Here is a 19320-nt window from a genome sequence, read left to right as displayed (position 1 = left end):
CACCATCCCTACAGTCACCTTCCCTACAGTCACCATCCCTACAGTCACCATCCCTACAGTCACCTTCCCTACAGTCACCATCCCTACAGTCACCATCCCTACAGTCACCGTCCCTACAGTCACCGTCCCTACAGTCAAGCACGGAGGTGGAATCAATGATGTTTTGGGGCCGTTTTTCTGCCGCATTGAGGGGCCAATGGATGGGGCCATGTAGTGTAAAATCTTGGAGGAGAACCTTCTTCTTTAGAACACTGAAGATGGGTCATGGATGGGTCTTCCAGAATGACAATGACCCAAAACTTACCGCCAAGGCAACAAAGGAGTGGCTCAAGAAGAAGCACATTAAGGTGGTGGAGTGGCCTAGCCAGTCTCAAGACCTTAATCCTATAGAAATAGGAGGGAGCTGAAACTTCGAGTGGCCAAGCGACAACCAAGAAACCGGAAGGATTTAGAGAAGATCAGTAAAGAAGAGTGGACCAAAATCCCTCCTGAGATGTGTGCAAACCTGGTCACCAGCTACAAGAAACGTCTGACCTCTGTGCTTCCAACAAGGGTTCCTCCACCAACTACTAAGTCATGTTTTCCTTGGGGATCAAATAATTATTTTACTCACTCGCTCTCAGCCGCCTCCAAATCTCCATTTCCTTATTTTTTGGGCTGATGTGATCTGACTTCCTGTTAGAGGGTGGCTACGTTCCTCCTCCATGGTCCCACTGTACGTCGGAAGGTAGCCACCCTTTCTTGCTCACTCCTGAGATGGAGGATGGACTATGTGTAGTGTGCATAAAGCGTGGAACATGACCGCAACTAATGTCTACTGCTCATTCCAAAGAAAGGGAGGTGAGGGGAAAAGGAGAGATTCAGGAGCTTATGGAGGACATTACAATGTCTTTATCCTCCCATGGTGATCCTGCCAGTAACGCACTTCCTGTCCTACAGTGACTACACTCATTCACCTAATAGAAGGAGCCACAGCCTGCCTTTGTTCACCACCATTACATGAAGGGGAAGGGGGGATTAGTAGTTTACAGAGTGAAGTTAAAACTGATCTGCAGCTCACAGGAAGTTACAAGGAAACTGGATTTTTGGCAGGATCAATGGGTATTTTTGCAGAAAAAAGAAAAATACTTCCTGTGAGCTGAATTTCTCTATATTTTTGGCAGGATTAATGGGTATTTTTGAAGAAAAAAAAGAGAAATTCAGTTCACAGGAAGTTACAAGGACACTGAATTTTTGGCAGGATCAACGGGTATTTTTGTAGAAAAAAAATTCTCTTACAAGGAAACTGGATTTTTGGCAGGATTATTGTTTTTTTTTTTGCAGAAAAAAAAAAAGAAAAAAATTATCTCACAGGAAATTACAAGGATACTGGATTTTTGGAAGGATCAACAGGTATTTTTGCAGAAAAAAAAGGGAAATTCAGCTCACAGGAAGTTACAAGGAAACTCTATTTTTGGCAGTATCAATGGGTATTTTTGTAGAAAAAAATAAATAAAAATTCTCTTACAAGGAAACTGGATTTTTGGCAGGATCAATGGGTATTTTTGCAGGAATAAAAAGGAAAATTTTCTCACAAGGACACTGGATTTTTGGCAGGATTAATGGGTATTTTTGCAGAAAAAAAAATACCTGTGAGATGAATTTCTCTGTATTTTTGGCAGTATCAATGGGTATTTTTGTAGAAAAAAATAAATAAAAATTCTCTTACAAGGAAACTGGATTTTTGGCAGGATTATTGGGGTTTTTTTGCAGAAAAAAAAAAGAAAATAATTATCTCACAGGAAATTACAAGGACGCTGGATTTTTGGAAGGATCAACGGGTATTTTTGTAGAACAAACAAATGATCTTACAAGGACAGTGGATTTCTGGCAGGATCAATGGGTATTTTTGCAGGACAAAAAAGAGAATTTCAGCTCACAGGAAGTTACAAGGACACTGGATTTTTGGCAGGATCAATGGGTATTTTTGCAGGAATAAAAAGGAAAATTTTCTCACAAGGACACTGGATTTTTGGCAGGATTAATGGGTATTTTTGCAGAAAAAAAAATACCTGTGAGATGAATTTCTCTGTATTTTTGGCAGGATCAATGGGTATTTTTGCAGAAAAAAAAGAGAAATTCAGCTCACAGGAAGTTACAAGGACACTGGATTTTTGGCAGGATCAACGGGTATTTTTGTAGAAAAAAAAAATTCTCTTACAAGGAAACTGGATTTTTGGCAGGATTATTGTTTTTTTTTTGGCAGAAAAAAAAAAGAAAAAAATTATCTCACAGGAAATTACAAGGACAGTAGATTTCTGGCAGGATTAATGGGTATTTTTGCAGAAAAAAAAAATACCTGTGAGCTGAATTTCTCTGTATTTTTGGTAGGATCAATGGGTATTTTTGTAGAAAAAAAAAATTATCTTACAAGTAAACTGGATTTTTGGCAGGATTAATAGGAATTTTTGTAGAAGTAAAATAAAAATTCTCTTACAAGGAAACTGGATTTTTGGCAGGATTATTGTTTTTTTTTTGGCAGAAAAAAAAGAAAAAAATTATCTCACAGGAAATTACAAGGACACTGGATTTTTGGCAGGATCAACAGGTATTTTTGCAGAAAAAAAAAAATACCTGTGAGCTGAATTTCTCTGTATTTTTGGTAGGATCAATGGGTATTTTCGCAGAAAAAAAAAAGAAATTCAGCTCACAGGAAGTTACAAGGACATTGAATTTGTTTGCAGGAATAAAAAGGAAAATTCTCTCAGAAGGACAGTGGATTTTTGGCAGGATCAATGGGTATTTTTGCAGAAAAAAAGGTAAATTCTCTCACAAGGACACTGGATCTTTTGGCAGGATCAACGGGTATTTTTGCAGAAAAAAAAAAGAAAATTCTCTCACAAGGACACTGGATTTTTGGCAGGATCAATGGGTAGTTTTGCAGAAAAAAAAATACTTCCTGTGAGCAAAATTTCTCTGGATTTCTTCGCAGGATCAATGTGTATTTTTGCAGAAAATAAAGAGAAATTCAGCTCACAGGAAGTTACAAGGACGCTGGATTTTTGGCAGGATCAACGGGTATTTTTGCAAAAAATGTACTAAGCCTAAAAAAAAAAAACAAAAAAAAAAATAAACACAGACACCACAGCTTAGAACTGATTAGCTGAAATATATGACACTTTTTTTTCTTAGGTTTATTATTAATATATTTTTTTTTTTTTTAATAAAGAAATTTTAAATATAAGCAATCGTTCCAAATATAAAGTCAGTCGTCCAATTTTTCTTTTTATTCATAAATAAACATCTAGGCCTAAGGCATGAAAATAAATGACATTAAATGGCAGGACCTCCTACTGCTGTTATGTGACGGTGATTTTCCTGCTAGTGGCACCACGATCAGTATTATTATTAGATTTATTTTCTTTCAATGGAAATGACATTTTTTAAAGCTATGAAAAAATTTGATTAGCGCTGAAATGATGATCACACGGCTTTCTCCATAAATAAAGCCATGTGATTTTATTTATTTTTTTTTAGGTAAATTTGCCTTGAGGTTAGGAGGGCAGCAGTCTGCATAGTGAACTTTGAGGTCGATTTGGTGTAAATTTTAGTAATTGTGCATTTAAATCAACTTTAGTGCAATCATTCTGGTCGTTCCCAGTCACAATACTTCACTGTAACAATGTTTTCACCCAAGATTTTCACATTTTTCTTGGGTGGAAAGGTAGACCACCATCTACTCCAACCGTCCTACAATTCATAGTAAAAACAGGTTCTCATTGGGGATGAGCTTGGGTTCAATCTGAAACTATGTTTAGCCAAACCCAGAAGGATACTGCCAGAGCCTAGCCAATCAGCTGCAAGCTGTGAATTTACCTACACAAAGAGGCGAGGATGCTTGTGACATCAAAGCCAAGGCCATAATAGATCAGTCATTGACGTAACATGGCAACAGGACCATGATTGATCAACATGGCCCTAATAGGTCAATGTCATTGACGTAATATGGCCCTAATAGGCCAATGTCATTGACGTAATATGGCCCTAATAGGCCAATGTCATTGACGTAATATGGCCCCATGGCCATAATATATCAATGTCATTGACGTAATATGGCCCGTGGTCATAATAGGTCAGTGTATTTGACATAATATGGCCCCATGACCATAATTGGTCAATGTTATTATTGTAACATGGCCATAAGAGGTCAATGTGATTGATGTACCATGGCCTATGGCCATAATACTCCAATGTCAATAATGTAACTTGGCCCCATGACAATATTAGCTCAATGTCATTGATATAACATGGCCCTATGACCATAATGGGTCAATGTCATTGACATAACATGGCCCCAGGACCATAATTGATCAATATCATTGACGTAACAAAGCCCCATGACCATAATTGATCAACATGGTCCCATGGCCATAATAGGTCAATGTCATTGACCTAACATGGCTCCAAGACCATAATAGTTCAGTGTATTTGACATAATATGGCCCCATGACTAAAATCGGTCAATGTTAGTAATGTAATATGGCCCCATGGCCATAATAAGTCAATGTCATTGACGTAACATGGCCCCATGTCCATAATATGTCAATGTCCTTGATGTAACTTGGCCCCATGACCATATTAGGTCAATGTCATTGATGTAACATGGCCACATGACCATGATTGATCAACATGGCCCCACAGCTATAACAGGTCAATCTCATTGAAGTAACATGGCCCCAAGGCCATACTAGGTCAATGTCATTGACGTAACATGGCCCCATGACCATAATAGGTCAATGTCATTGACGTAACATGGCCCCATGACCATAATAGGTCAATGTCATTGACGTAACATGGCCCCATGACCATAATAGGTCAATGTCATTGACGTAACATGGCCCCATGACCATAATAGGTCAATGTCATTGACGTAACATGGCCCCATGACCATAATAGGTCAATGTCATTGACGTAACATGACCCTACGGCCATAATAGGCAAATGTCATTGACGTAACATGGCCCCATGACCATAATTGATCAACATCCCCATGGCCATAATAGGTCAGTGGCATTGACAATCATATGGCCATGTGGTTACATTAGGTCAATGATGTCACAAGCATTCCCGCCCATTTGTGTATGTGCAGCTGAGGGGTGGAGAATGGCCTGGTCGCATTTGATTGGGCTGACACTGACCGCTTATTTCTTGGTTCTGCCAAACTTGGGTTCAGACCAACCCAATTGCATCCCTAGTTCTTATCTAAGCCCCTAACTCCAACCATATTTTCTTTGAATATTTGGGCCTTCCTAGAACTGTAGGTCATATCTTCTGCACAGATTGTCCTTCTTATAATCCATCTCTATTCTAGTCTATATTATACAATGTCAGATGAGTTTCATGGTGAATTTATTGTCCTCTGGTGATGAAGTTCCCCGAGAAGTCCTAGGAATATAATCTATGTTGGCTGTGTGTTTGATATTCCCACGTCCGCGGCTCCAGAGGAAGATGAAGATGAAGCAAAGCGTCACGGAACTGATGAAGGGAAGGATTCCCCCGGCCGTGATAACGGCCAGAAGATGACTGTGGACCATGGGGAGGGGAGAATAGATGGTGCTGCTGTTGAATGGTGTGACCTCCAGGTGAATCCAGGCGGAGTCATTCCCTGCAAGGTTAGTGGCCAGGCAGAGGTAATCTCCAGTGTCTAAGGTTTGCACTGGAAGAAACTGGAGGGAGCCTTCTGGTAGGATGTTGATTCGGCCCTCTTGTTGTTGCACCGGTTTTGATGGTTGTGATGTGTTGGTTGCTTTCCATTTTTGGGAGTCTGTTACTAACTGCACCGACCCTGTCACCTTCTCTGCAGAACCTGGTGCATGTTGAGGGAGTTCTGTGTCTGGGCCATCATGGTGTGTGGATTTCCTTTCCACCGACCATGGAACTTGTGGTAGCACCCACAGTGTAGAGGGTTCAGGTACACCCTGACTCTGACAGCTGATAGTCAGCCTGTCGCCCTCCTGCACCCTGAACTCACGTGGACCTTGTCCTATTATCTTGGGTGGTTGGCAGGTGAAAAACTCTGGGCATAGCAGCTCTGAGTGGTCTGGGATAACCACCCCCTTCAAGGAGTCAGGGGCTGAGCACACTGGCGGCATTCCTCCGAAATTGATTCTATGATGCAGGAGCCAACAGAGACGGCAGTCGCACGACAAAATGGTCCCAGAAAGCAACAAAGTCTCAAGGACACCAGGGGGAGGGAGGGCATTTTCCTCTACCCATCGAATCGGATTGTCTGAAAGGTCTAACATACGGAGGCGGTCCAGGCCATGAAAAGCATTGGAAGGTATAGAACTAAGTCTTCCACCAGACAATCGTAACTCCTCCAACCTTTTCAGAGCACCAAAACACCCTTCAGTAAGGAAAGAAATGGGATTTTGAGAGAGGTCTAACCTACGTAGGTGGACCTGAGACCTCAGTGCTTCTTCTGGGACTGAGCTTAGGTTGCAGTTGGTCAGCGACAGGGAGGTAAGATTAAGACTAGTCAAACTGTGTGCTTCAAGGTTTGCAAGAGAAGGCCAATGATCTATATCTAGTACTCTCAAGGATGGCATGTCTGAAAACGAGAGATCACGTAAAACTGTGCTAGTCCCTCCACCCAGTCTTAGTTCAGAAAGTTGGGGTAGAGAAGCCAGAGCCAGAGAAGGTACACTGCCCAGTTTTGTTTTCTCCAACCCCAGTCTCTGCAGCAGTGGCATCCCCAGGAAGGCTGCGGGAGATATGAACAACAGAGGGTTGTCGCCAACCTCCAGGTGTCTAAGCTCCTGCAGGCCATGAAAAGTCTGATCCAGCAGGATGACCAATTGGTTTGCTCTGACGTCTAACCAATTTAGTCCCGGCATTCCTGAAAAGACTCCCGGAGACAGAAGCTTAAGCTGATTGTGGTGCACCAACAGGATACGCAGTTTTGGCAGGCCGCTGAAGGCTCCGGGTTCTATGCGGGATAGCTGGTTGTGGCTCAAGTCTAGTTCCTGGAGATCCTGCAGGTGGGAAAAGGTCCCGTGCTGAATTGACCTGATCCGGTTATAACTTAGATCCAATAAACGGGAGGAGCGAGGGATCTCCACCGGAACCAAGCTGAGAAGACGATGTTTGCACAGGGTGGCGTTGTCATGAGACGGGCAGTCGCAGGTAGGAGGACAGCAGACACATGACTTTCTGAGCAAGATCCCAATAGTCACAAACAGGAGCACCGGCTGTAGGGTTAGGTTGAGTCTCCTGGTATACTTGCTTGTCCCCATCTTCACAGAAAGCACATGGAAGAAGCACGGGCCGGAGCACTCATTATGTGTAGCTGTGTTCTATTGATGACGACCCAGACCTGGGGGTTCAATAACAGTGAAATTTAGACATCATGTTCTAATATAGTAAATACCTTGTCTTATCATAAAGCGTGACTTTTAACAAGTAATCATGAAATTGATCCAGCACTGGGCAGCAGGGCTGATGATGGGGGTTCAGGCAGTACTCCCGTACCGGGTCCAGGCCCCATCAGTTCTGCAGGGGGTGTGAGAGCTTTAACCTATGTGTTTATGGCCAAACTATCAGATGCAACCCATTCCATGGTCAGCCTGTTCCCTGAAAGCCATTCATGGCCAGCCTGAGCCCCATGACGAATAATGGCCAGGTTGACCCCATGGCTATTCTTGTTCAGCCTGCTGCTCATGGCCATTTATGGCTAGTTTGAACCCTATGGCAATTCATGCCTAGCCTGACCACCACAACCATTCATGGTTAGTTTGCCCCTATAGCAATTCTTGGTCAGCCTGAGCCTGACACCCTGGCCATTCACAGCCAGGCTGGTCTCCCCTAGCCATTCATGGCCAGCCTGAGCCCCATGACAATTATTGGCCAGATTGATCCTCATGGCTATTCATGTCTAGCGGGTTCCTGATGGCCATTCTTGGCCAGCCTGTCCCCCATAGCCATTCATAGCCAGGCTGGTCTCCCCTGGCCATTCATAGCCAGCCTGAGCCCCATGACAATTTAATGGCCAGATTGACCCCATGGCCATTTATGGCTAGTTTGAACCCTATTGCAATTCATGCTTAGCCTGACCACCACGGCTATTAATTTCTAGCTTGTACCTCCATATCCATTCATGGCCAGGCTGGTCCCCCCCTGGCCATTCATGGCCAACCTGAGCCCCATGACAATTATTGTCTAGATTGAAACTCATGACCCTTCATGTCTAGATATTTACCCTGGCCATTCTTGGCCAGCCTGACCCCTATGATCATTAATGGTCAGCCTGAGCACTCTAACAATTAACAGCCAGACTGACCCTCATGGCTATTCATGGCTAGTTTGATTCCCATGGCAAACCCCATGGGCATTCATGGCTAGCTTGTCCCCCATGGCTATTATTTGCCACCCTTACCCCCATGATCATTAATGGTCAGGCTGGTCCCCCCCTGGCCATTCATGGCCAGCCTGAGCCCCATGACAATTATTGTCCAGATTGAACCTCATGACCCTTCATGTCTAGCCATTTCCCCTGGCCACTCTTGGCCAGCCTGACCCCAATGATCATTAATGGTCAGCCTGAGCACTCTAACAATTAACAGCCAGATTGACCCTCATGGCTAGTTTGATTCCCATGACAAACCCCATGGGCATTCATGGCTAGCTTGTCCCCCATGGCTATTATTTGCCAGCCTTACCCCCATGATCATTAATGGCCAGGCTGGTCCCCCCTGGCCATTCATGGCCAGCCTAAGCACGATAATCATTATTGGCCAGCCTGAGCCCCATGACAGTTAATGGCCAGATTGACCCTCGTGGCTAGTTTGAACCCCATGGCAACCTCAATGGGCATTCATGGCTAGCCTGTCCCCTATGGCCATTCGTGGCCAGCCTGACCCCCATTATGTGTCAGCAAAAATTCCCTACCTCCCAAAAAAATCAAGCACTAATCAGCATGCTTACCCCCTAAGCATAGATTTCCCCTTCCTTCCACTACAAATCTTCCCCCTGCTGAAATCCCCCCACCCAGCACAAATAATTGCCAGTCCTAGCACTAAACCTCTACCCCTCAAAATTCCCCTCCAAGCACAAATCCTCCTCCCCCCCCACAATCCAAATCCCCCCTTTCAGCCTTTCAGCACAAATGTCCCTCTCCAATCCCCTGTCCTAGCCCACCGTAAATTTCCCTTCCTAACACAAATACCCTCCAATAATCCCTACTAGCACAAATCCCCCCCCCCCCCAAAAAAAGAAAAAAATCCCCTCTCCCATCTTTCCCATATTACTTTTATAGCACAACCCCCCCCCCCCCCAAATCCCCTCTCCTATTACAAATCCTCTTCCCCCATCCCCCCTCCAAACACAAACCACCCCACACACCTCCCTAAATGTACCCTCCTAGAATAATTCTTACCCCCGCCACCCCCCAAATTCCCCTTCTTAACACAACACCCTCCCCCCCCCCCCCACACACACACACACTTTAGAGGTCCCTATTATTTTTAATGGCAGCTCTACTGGGCAGGGATCAATTTTGCAATTTTCTATCATTAAAGAGACTGTATTTTCCAAGCGCTCCTATCTATATTATTGTCGCCTTCTTTACTTTAATCATTTTTCATGGTAATTTATTCTGGTTTCAATACCAGTAACACCGGTTCTGATGTTCAGGAACATGTATGTGAGAGTTACAGCTTGTATCATGCTAATATGTATCATCAATGACCTGCAGAACCTGCTCTTCTATTTACAGCCATTAATGTCTAAACCGCTTGCAACAAAAGTGAGTACACCCCTACGTGATAATTTCCAAATTCGACCCAAAGTGTCAATATTTTGTCTGGCCGCCATTATTTTCCAGCACTGCCTTAACCATCTTGGGCATGGAGTTCACCAGAGCTTCACAGGTTGTCCCTGGAGTCCTCTTCCCCTCCTCCATGATGACATCACAGAGCTGGTGGATGTTAGAGACCTTCCCCTCCTCCACCTTCTGTTTGAGGATGCCCCACAGATGCCCAATAGGGTTTAGGTCTGGAGACATGCTTGGCCAGTCCATCACCTTTACCCTCAGCTTCTTTAGCAAGGCAGTGGTCATCTTGGAGGTGTTTTTGGGGTCGTTATCATGTTGGAATATTGCCCAACTCAATACTGGTTGCAGTTTGGAGACCGCTGCCCTAATGCATAGTAAATCTACAGATTCTCAAGGTGCTCTTGAGAATATTATACCATACTGACCAATAACAATAATACATATCAAATATGGAATTTATTGCATTTACCCGCTACGTCTACTCGACTTTGTGCTTTTTCAAAAGAGAGCAAGAAAAAAGAAAAACAAATAAAAATGACCACCTAATCAGAAATATTCTATACATAACCGATAATGTTGCTTGTGGGGGAAACATCGCAGAGCCTCAACAATTTTTTTTTTTTTTTTTTTTACATATTTTTAGGGAGAACCTAGAAAAACACAGGGAAAAAAATAGAAACTAAAAAAAGTAAACAATAAGAGTAACAAAGGATAAAGAAAAAAAAAAAAAAAAGATTAAAGTTATTAATTAGAGGTTAAGATCAGGATTAGGGGTTAGGGTTATATATTATTTTATTGTTTTTTTTAGGGTTAGGGTTTTACTACTACTACTACTACTTCTACTATGACTAATAATAATAATAATAAATTAATAAATACATGTAAAATAAATGCACAAATAAAAATATTTATCAATAAATAATACATTCAATAAATGTATTATAAGTAATTATAAATAAACAATTAATCCCTAACCTTAACCCTTAAAAAAAATATAAAAAAATAATAAAAATTTTGAAAGAATATTAAATATTTTATGATGATTATTATTATTATTATTCAATAAATTCAATAAATGTATAATAAGTAATAATAAATAAACAATTAATCCCTGACCTTAACCCTTAAAAATAATAATAATAATAATTTTAAAAGAATATTAAATATTTTATTTTTATTATTAATATTAAATGTTTTACTATACTTTTAAGGTTTGGGGTTAATTATTTTTACATTATTAATTTATTATATTTATTCTTTTTTATGATGATTTTTAGTTATTTGTGTATTTATTTTCCATTTATTTATTCATATATTATTATTATTATTTTTTTTTTTTTTTTTTTTTGCATTTAAGCAGAAAATCAGGCAAGAATGTGAAAATGGCGCATTTTAGTTTCTATGGGGATAAAAATAACAATTAATCCCTAACCTTAACCCTTAAAAAAAAATATAAAAAAAATAATAATAATTTTGAAAGAATATTACATATTTTATGATGATTATTATTATTCAATAAATTCAATAAATATATAATAAGTAATAATAAATAAACAATTAATCCCTAACCTTAACCCTTAAAAAAATAATAAAAAAATAATAATGATAATAATTTTAAAAGAATATTAAATATTTTATTTTTATTATTAATAATAAATGTTTTACTATACTTTTAAGGTTTGGGGTTAATTATTATTACATTATTAATTTATTTTATTTATTATTTTTTATGATGATTTTTAGTTATGCGTGAATTTATTTTCCATTTATTTATTCATATATTATTACTATTTTATTTTTTTAAATTTTTTTGCATTTAAGCAGAAAATCACGCAAGAATGCAAAAATGGCGCATTTTAGTTTCTATGGGGATAAAAATAACAATTAATCCCTAACCTTAACCCTTAAAAAAAATAATAAAAAAATAATAATAATTTTGAAAGAATATTACATATTTTATGATGATTATTATTATTATTATTCAATAAATTCAATAAATGTATAATAAGTATTAATAAATAAACAATTAATCCCTAACCGTAACCCTTAAAAAAATAAAATAATAAAAAAATAATAATAATAATTTTAATAGAATATTAAATATTTTATTTTTATTATTAATAATAAATGTTTTACTATACTTTTAAGGTTTGGGGTTAATTATTATTACATTATTAATTTATTTTATTTATTATTTTTTATGATGATTTTTAGTTATTTGTGTATTTATTTTCCATTATTTATTCATATATTATTACTATTTGATTTTTTTACATTTTTTGCATTTAAGTAGAAAATCAGGCAAAAATGTGAAAATGGCGCATTTTAATTTCTATGGGGATAAAAATAACAATTAATCCCTAACCTTAACCCTTAAAAAAAGAAAAAAACTATATAAAAAAAATAATAATAATTTTGAAAGAATGTTACATATTTTATGATGATGATTATTATTATTATTCAATAAATTCAATAAATGTATAATAAGTAATAATAAATAAACAATTAATCCCTAACCTTAACCCTTAAAAAAATAATAAAAAAATAATAATAATAATTTTAAAAGAATATTAAATATTTTATTTTTATTATTAATAATAAATGTTTTACTATAATTTTAAGGTTTGGGGTTAATTATTATTACATTATTAATTTATTTTATTTATTATGATGATTTTTAGTTATTTGTGTATTTATTTTCCATTATTTATTCATATATTATTACTATTTTATTTTTTTAAATTTTTTGCATTTAAGCAGAAAATCGGGCAAAAATGCGAAAATGGCGCATTTTAGTCTCTATAGGGATAAAAATGCACAAAAAATGTTTTAGTCTGCCCGATTTGAGCTGCAAACACAGCTCTAGAACTTTTTTGAGCTTCAGGCGTTTGGGTTCAGGTGACTTTTAGTGGAGATGTGAGCCGTCTCCATAAAGAATAATCAATTTTTTCTCCTCCAGTGTTTTGGAGGTTCAAGCTATAAAACGCGTAGGTGTGAATGGAACCTCACTTCACCTCCAGGTTCCGTCTTACCTCCAGATTTCTGAGATGGTTCCAGAGAGTCCAGTGACTTTTATGGGTTGTCCGCCTGGAATGCGCCGCCCTCGTTGGATTATCTGCGATGTGATCTTTCCATGTGCCAGGTTGAAGTTCTCATTGGGCGACCCCCAGGCTCCTCCTGGCGAGTGCTCGCCGTTATTTTTTTTTCGTGTCACAGAAGTGGAGAGGAGAAAGTCGCCGTCATCTTCTCGTTAGCCGGGTTTTCTGTTGCCACCAGAGTGAAATCTTAGCGTTCCTCCTGCTGAATATTTAATCTGCTAATTTGGTCGGATCCTGGCTGATGGACGGGCGGGCGCGGGGGCCGCAACGCGAGAGGAAAAAAATTATGAAAAGGGCGAGATGAGGTTTCCGGCACGCTGGACTGAGTGGTGATCAAAGATCAGCCGAGCCGCATCTCTGAGCCGCAGGAGAAATACTCTGGAGGGCGACCTTGGGGCGGGACGGAGGGGTCGTTTAGAGGCTATTTATAGCTGGAACTAAACACTGGGAATAGTTTAGAAGACTACAAGGGGGGGGCTCAGCTATCGGGGGGGTCATCTTCTTCTGTGCCCTGGGCTATGACCAACACCTGGGGGGGTCATCTTCTTCTGTGTCCCGGGCTATGACCAACACCTGGGGGGGTCATCTTCTTCTGTGCCCCGGGCTTTGACCAATACCTGGGGGGTCATCTTCTTCTGTGCCCCGGGCTTTGACCAACACTTGGGGGGGTCATCTTCTTCTGTGCCCCGGGCTATGACCAACACCTGGGGGGGTCATCTTCTTCTGTGCCCCGGGCTATGACCAACACCTGGGGGGGTCATCTTCTTCTGTGCCCCGAGCTTTGACCAATACCTGGGGGGGTCATCTTCTTCTGTGCTCTGGGCTACTACCAACGCCTGGGGGGGTCATCTTCTTCTGTGCCCCGGGCTTCTAGGAACACCTGGGGGGGTCATCTTCTTCTGTGCCCCGGGCTCCTTCCAAAACCTGGGGGGGGGGTCATCTTCTTCTGTGCCCCGGGCTATGACCAACACCTGGGGGAGGGTCATCTTCTTCTGTGCTCCGGGCTACTACCAACACCTGGGGGGGTCATCTTCTTCTGTGGCCCGGGCTACTACCAACACCTGGGGGGGGAGGGTCATCTTCTTTTGTAGCTCGGGCTATTACAAACACCTGGGTGGAGGGTCATCTTCTTTTGTGCTCCGGGCTACTACCAACACCTGAGGGGGTCATCTTCTTCTGCTCCCCGGGCTACTACCAACACCTAGGGGGGTCATCTTCTTCTGTGCCCCCGACTACTACCAAAACCTAGGGGGGGGTCATCTTCTTCTGTGCCCCGGGCCATGACCAACACCTGGGGGAGGGTCATCTTCTTCTGTGCTCCGGCTACTACCAACACCTGGGGGGGGTCATCTCCTTCTGTGGCCCGGGCTACTACCAACACCTGGGGGGGGAGGGTCATCTTCTTCTGTGCCTCAGGCTACTACAAACACCTGGGGGGGGGAGGGTCATCTTCTTTTGTGCCCCGAGCTACTACCAACACTTGGGGGAAAGGGGACATCTTCTTCTGTGCCCCGGGCTACTACCAACACTTGGGGGAAAGGGAACATCTTCTTCTGTGCCCCGGGCTACTACCAACACTTGGGGGAAAGGGGACATCTTCTTCTGTGCCCCGGGCTACTACCAACACTTGGGGTAAAGGGGACATCTTCTTCTGTGCCCCGGGCTACTACCAACACCGGGGGGGCGGTCATCTTCTTCTGTGCCCGGGGCTATGACCACACCTGGGCCGTAATATAGAAACACACTCACCGTAACACGTGACTTCTCTCCCGGCACTGATCATTTGGGCATAAACATCAGATGAGGTCCCCCCTCAGTCCTTACACTTAACCCCACCCCTTCCTTTTCTAACAATCAGCTTCCATTCTCTGTCATCTACTGGCTGATAGCCAGTACTGCAGTGTTTTTACATTGCATGTGCACACCTGCCCTCAATCAGGAGGATTTAAATGGAGTTGGAACATTCAGTCAGTGCTGGATTGAAAGTTTGTGTCTGGCTATACCGGATGATTCTCAGTACTGCTGTGTTGTTATATTGCATATGCACACCTGGCTCCAATCATGAAGGCCTAAATAGAGTTCAGACCAGTCATACAATGCCTGATTGAAGATTTGACCTCCTACTTTTCTGGCTATTGCCAGATAACTCTCCGTATTGGAGTTTTGTTACTTCTGCACACCTGGCCTCAATCAGGAAGGTTTAAACAGAGTTCAGACATTCATTCAGTGCCAGATTGAAGGTTTGTCTCTCTACCTATCTGGCTATTGCCGGATGATTCTCAGTACTGCTGTATTGTTACATTGCATGCACACCTGGCCCCCGATCAGGAGGACTTAAATAGAGTTCAGACCATTCATTCAATGGTTTGACTTGCTACTTATCTGGCTATTGGCCGATGATGGTCAGTACTGTAGTGTTGTTACATTGCGTGCACACCTGGCCTCAATCAGGAACAAGGTTTGTCTTGCTATTGCCAGTTAACTCTCAGTATTTAGTGTTGTTACTTCTGCACACCTGGCCTCAATCAGGAAGGCTTAAACAGAGTTCAGTTAGTGCCGGATTGAAGGTTTGTCATGCTACCTGTCTGTCTATTGATATACATTCAGAATAATCTCAGTTCTGCCTGCTGCCTGCCCTGACCTTCATCCTGTCTGGCTATGTTTCTGCCTAATAAGACTGTCCTGCTATGAGGACTGCCTGTTCAGTCAGCTCTCCCCCTTTTAATCTGCTACAAAATTGCAATATACACCATGGGCGATCACTGAGGTAGAGGAGACTGAGAAAACTCTTCTCCTGCCTGCAGCAGACTGATGACATTGCACTGGTCCTTCAAGCACAGAGCTTACGGCGTAAACAACGGATGATAGTTTTTCTGCAATCACCCAGATTCCCCCAACTATGACCTATACACTTCTCCTCACACTGTACCCTAACTGTAACAATAAGCTTGCATCCTCCGCCATCTGCTGGATGATTCCCAGTACTGCAGTGCTCTTACATCATGTCTGCACACCTGGCCTCATTTAGGAGGACTTAAACAGAGTTCAGAACATTCAGCCAGTGCCTCCTCTGCCTCCCATACTCCAAGGTATGTCTCGCTACTTCTCCAGTTATTCTGGGATTTCCTATTGGTATCTGTTCATATTTTCCTTGTTTTCTGCTTTTGCCTGCCCTGATCTCCATCCTATCAGAATGTACGGGGTTCAGTACTTCCTGATCACTGGGGGAGGGGTGACTGAGGAAATGCTTCCTCCTTCTTCTACAAAGTTACAATGTACAGTCTGATCACTGGGGGAGGGGAGACTAAGGAAATGCCTCCTCCTCTCTACAAAGTTACAATGTACAGTCTGATCACTGGGGGAGGGGAGACTGAGGAAATGCTTCCTCCTTATTCTACAAAGTTACAATGTACAGTCTGATCACTGGGGGAGGGGAGACTGAGGAAATGCTTCCTCCTGCCTGCAGCAGACTGATGACATCATCTCAGCCTAGGCAAAGTCACTGGCCTGGAGCTCAGGTGGCGGATTCTTTAATGATAAAAGGCGGAGCTTTTTTGAACAGTGATGCTGTTGCTGTATATTGTGATAGGGGGAATATATTCATGCAGACTGTTGCTCCTCTTTGAGTGATGTGTTTGCTGCAGCTGCTCGCATAGCCTAGAAAGCGTCTCTGTCCCTGGAAAGGAGTCAGGCGGAGGTGTGACCGATCATTGCAGCTCTCAGCACAGGGAGATGCCAGCGGTGTGCATTACATGGCACACAATGCAGCGGGAGAGCGTTTCCCGAGTCACAGCAACACTGCGCTGAGTGACCGTCCTCGGCTTTCCTGGGACCTGATGAGTGAGATTTCTCGGGAAAATCCTCCATACACGCCGGTGATGCGACAAGGTTTTTTTTTTTTTTTGGGCGTTGGTATTTATTTTTATTGACATCCCCACACACCCTTCTAATGGACATGGGCTGCAACGCGCCACAGTGCGCTCTATGCGTCCATGCGTCACATCGTGTCAAATAAAATCCATGCGTTTTTGTTTTTTTTTTGCAATTTTATTATTTAAACCAGGGGTCTCCAAACTTTCTAAACAAAGGGCCAGTTTACTGTCCTTCCAACCTTAGGGGGCGAGGGGGGCGGACCAGGGTTAGTGGGAGTAGAAAATGTTCCATCATTGGTGTCAGTGGGAGGAATAGTGCCCCATCATTGGTGTCAGTGGAAGGAATAGTGCCCCATCATTGGTGTCAGTGGGAGGAATAGTGTCCCATCATTGGTGTCAGTGGGAGGAATAGTGCTCCATCATTGGTGTCAGTGGGAGGAATAGTGCCCCATCATTGGTGTCAGTGGGAGGAATAGTGCCCCATCATTGGTGTCAGTGGGAGGAATAGTGCCCCATCATTGGTGTCAGTGGGAGGAATAGTGCCCCATCATTGGTGTCAGTGGAAGGAATAGTGCCCCATCATTGGTGTCAGTGGGAGGAATAGTGTCCCATCATTGGTGTCAGTGGGAGGAATAGTGTCCCATCATTGGTGTCAGTGGGAGGAATAGTGCCCCATCATTGGTGTCAGTGGGAGGAATAGTGCCCCATCATTGGTGTCAGTGGGAGGAATAGTGTCCCATCATTGGTGTCAGTGGGAGGAATAGTGCCCCATCATTGGTGTCAGTTGGAGGTATAGTGCCCCATCATTGGTATCAGTGGGAGGTATAGTGCCCCATCATTGGTGTCAGTGGGAGGAATAGTGCCCCATCATTGGTGTCAGTGGGAGGAATAGTGCCCCATCATTGGTGTCAGTGGGAGGAATTCTGCCCCATCATTGGTGTTAGTGCAAAAAACTGTGCCTCATTGTTGGTGTCAATGGAATAATAAGTGCCTCATCATTGGTGTCAGTGGGGGAAATAGTGGCCCACCGCTGTCAGTGGTTAGTAAGGAAGCGGTGGCTGCTGGTACTTGCTATATCCTTAGCAACCAGTGACTTCACTACTTATTCCTGCCTGTCAGTGGTTGCAACTGAAGCAGTGGCTGCCAGCACTCGCCATATACTTAGCAACCAGTGATGCACCCCATACTCCTATTTGTCTGTGGTTGCTAAGGAAGCGGCGCCTGCCACTACCTGCCATATCCTTAGCAGCCAGAATATCTTATTTTTCAGTGGTTACTAGGGAAGCAGCAGCTGCCAGAACTCGCCATATCCTTAGCAACCAGTTACGTCACCAAGTATTCCTATCTGTCAGTGGTTACTAAGGAAGCAGCAGCTGCCAGAACTCGCCATATCCTTAGCAACCAGTGATGTCACCACATTTTCCTATTTGTCAGTGGTTACTAAGGAAGCAGCAGCTGCCAGAACTCACCATATCCTTAGCAACCAGTGATGTCCCAACATATTCCTATCTGTCAGTGGTTGCTAAAGAAGTGGCGCTGCCGACACCCGCCATATCCTTAGCAACCAGTGAGGTCACTACGTAAATATTTGGGCAATAGCACTGGCATCAACCGGCAGACCCCTCCCCTGTAAGCGTTGGAGCCCCATAAGAGTTCCTTCAGTGTGAGTCAGTGGCAGTTTCTTTTTTCAGCATGTACTGTATATACATGGAGCAGATCTCCCGCTGCTAATGTGTCGCGTATCTGATTACATGGAGGAGGCGGCAGATGACACGCGGAGGCTGCAGAGGGAGTGTGGTGAGCGGATTGAAATGAAAGGAGATTATCACCAGTTCAGTGACAAGGGAGAAACACAATCTGTATCTGGAGAGTCACGGCTTCCCAGAAGTAAGACCTCGACTTCCCGTCTGATCGACTTCGCAGAGTCCCGGCCCTTTAAAGGCGGCTGTAAGCGATTTTTATGCAGAGATTGGGGCAATAAGAGAACCTTCGATCAGTGTAGACGTTCCCCGCCAGATCTTCACCCCGGGAGCCAGAGATTTCCCATTGGATGGAGACAGACTTCAAACCCCTCCCAGACTTTCACCATCTTCCTGCTTGGTGGCATCCGTGCGATTTCTAGTAAGGAATAGTTGACTTTAAAGTTCCAGGGTGACAACACAGAAGTGCAATGAAGAGAGAGTTGTCACCCCATTATGGGAAGGGCCTAAAAAGGATCTTCATGGCAGGATCACCAGGGATTAGTTGTAGATTTTTAAAGATTGAAACATTTTTTTTAAATAAATGAGATTTTATTGATTGGGGCTACATCTGACCCCCATCCTCCGAGTGTACCGGCTTCTCCCCCTGGACTGAAATGGCCTCCTCTGAATTCACTGCACACTGTGAGCTTTTTACAATATGCATTAGTGCAAGTGCCTAAATCAACCAGTCCCTGTACAGCAGTTCTCAGTCTGGGAGAAGAAGCAGCACAAAGAGCCAATCAGATCATGTGCTGATAAGAGGCATACTGATAGGAGGGGAGAGCAGAATGTCAGAGGGA

General features: G+C 42.8%; 1 protein-coding gene across 1 annotated transcript; it reads right to left on the bottom strand.

Annotated features, from left to right (window-relative positions):
• Window positions 1–5258: 5258 nt before the first annotated feature.
• LOC309569059 (leucine-rich repeat and immunoglobulin-like domain containing-NOGO receptor-interacting protein 4) lies at window positions 5259–12917 on the bottom strand. The gene is made up of 2 exons (XM_082274821.1): window positions 12841–12917; window positions 5259–7354 (listed from the first exon to the last, which is right to left on the bottom strand). Exon 2 carries the CDS (start codon window positions 7272–7274, stop codon window positions 5367–5369), a length of 1908 nt encoding a protein of 635 aa, XP_082130947.1. The 5' UTR covers window positions 7275–7354; window positions 12841–12917; the 3' UTR covers window positions 5259–5366.
• Between the last annotated feature and the right edge of the window lie 6403 nt (window positions 12918–19320).

This window comes from Pelophylax lessonae, assembly GCF_965119305.1.
Source record: "Pelophylax lessonae genome assembly, chromosome: 13".
In the NCBI taxonomy this organism is placed as follows: domain Eukaryota; kingdom Metazoa; phylum Chordata; class Amphibia; order Anura; family Ranidae; genus Pelophylax; species Pelophylax lessonae.
The sequence above is the reverse complement of the archived record's forward strand: the minus strand, read 5'-3'. Positions and strand labels throughout refer to the sequence as shown.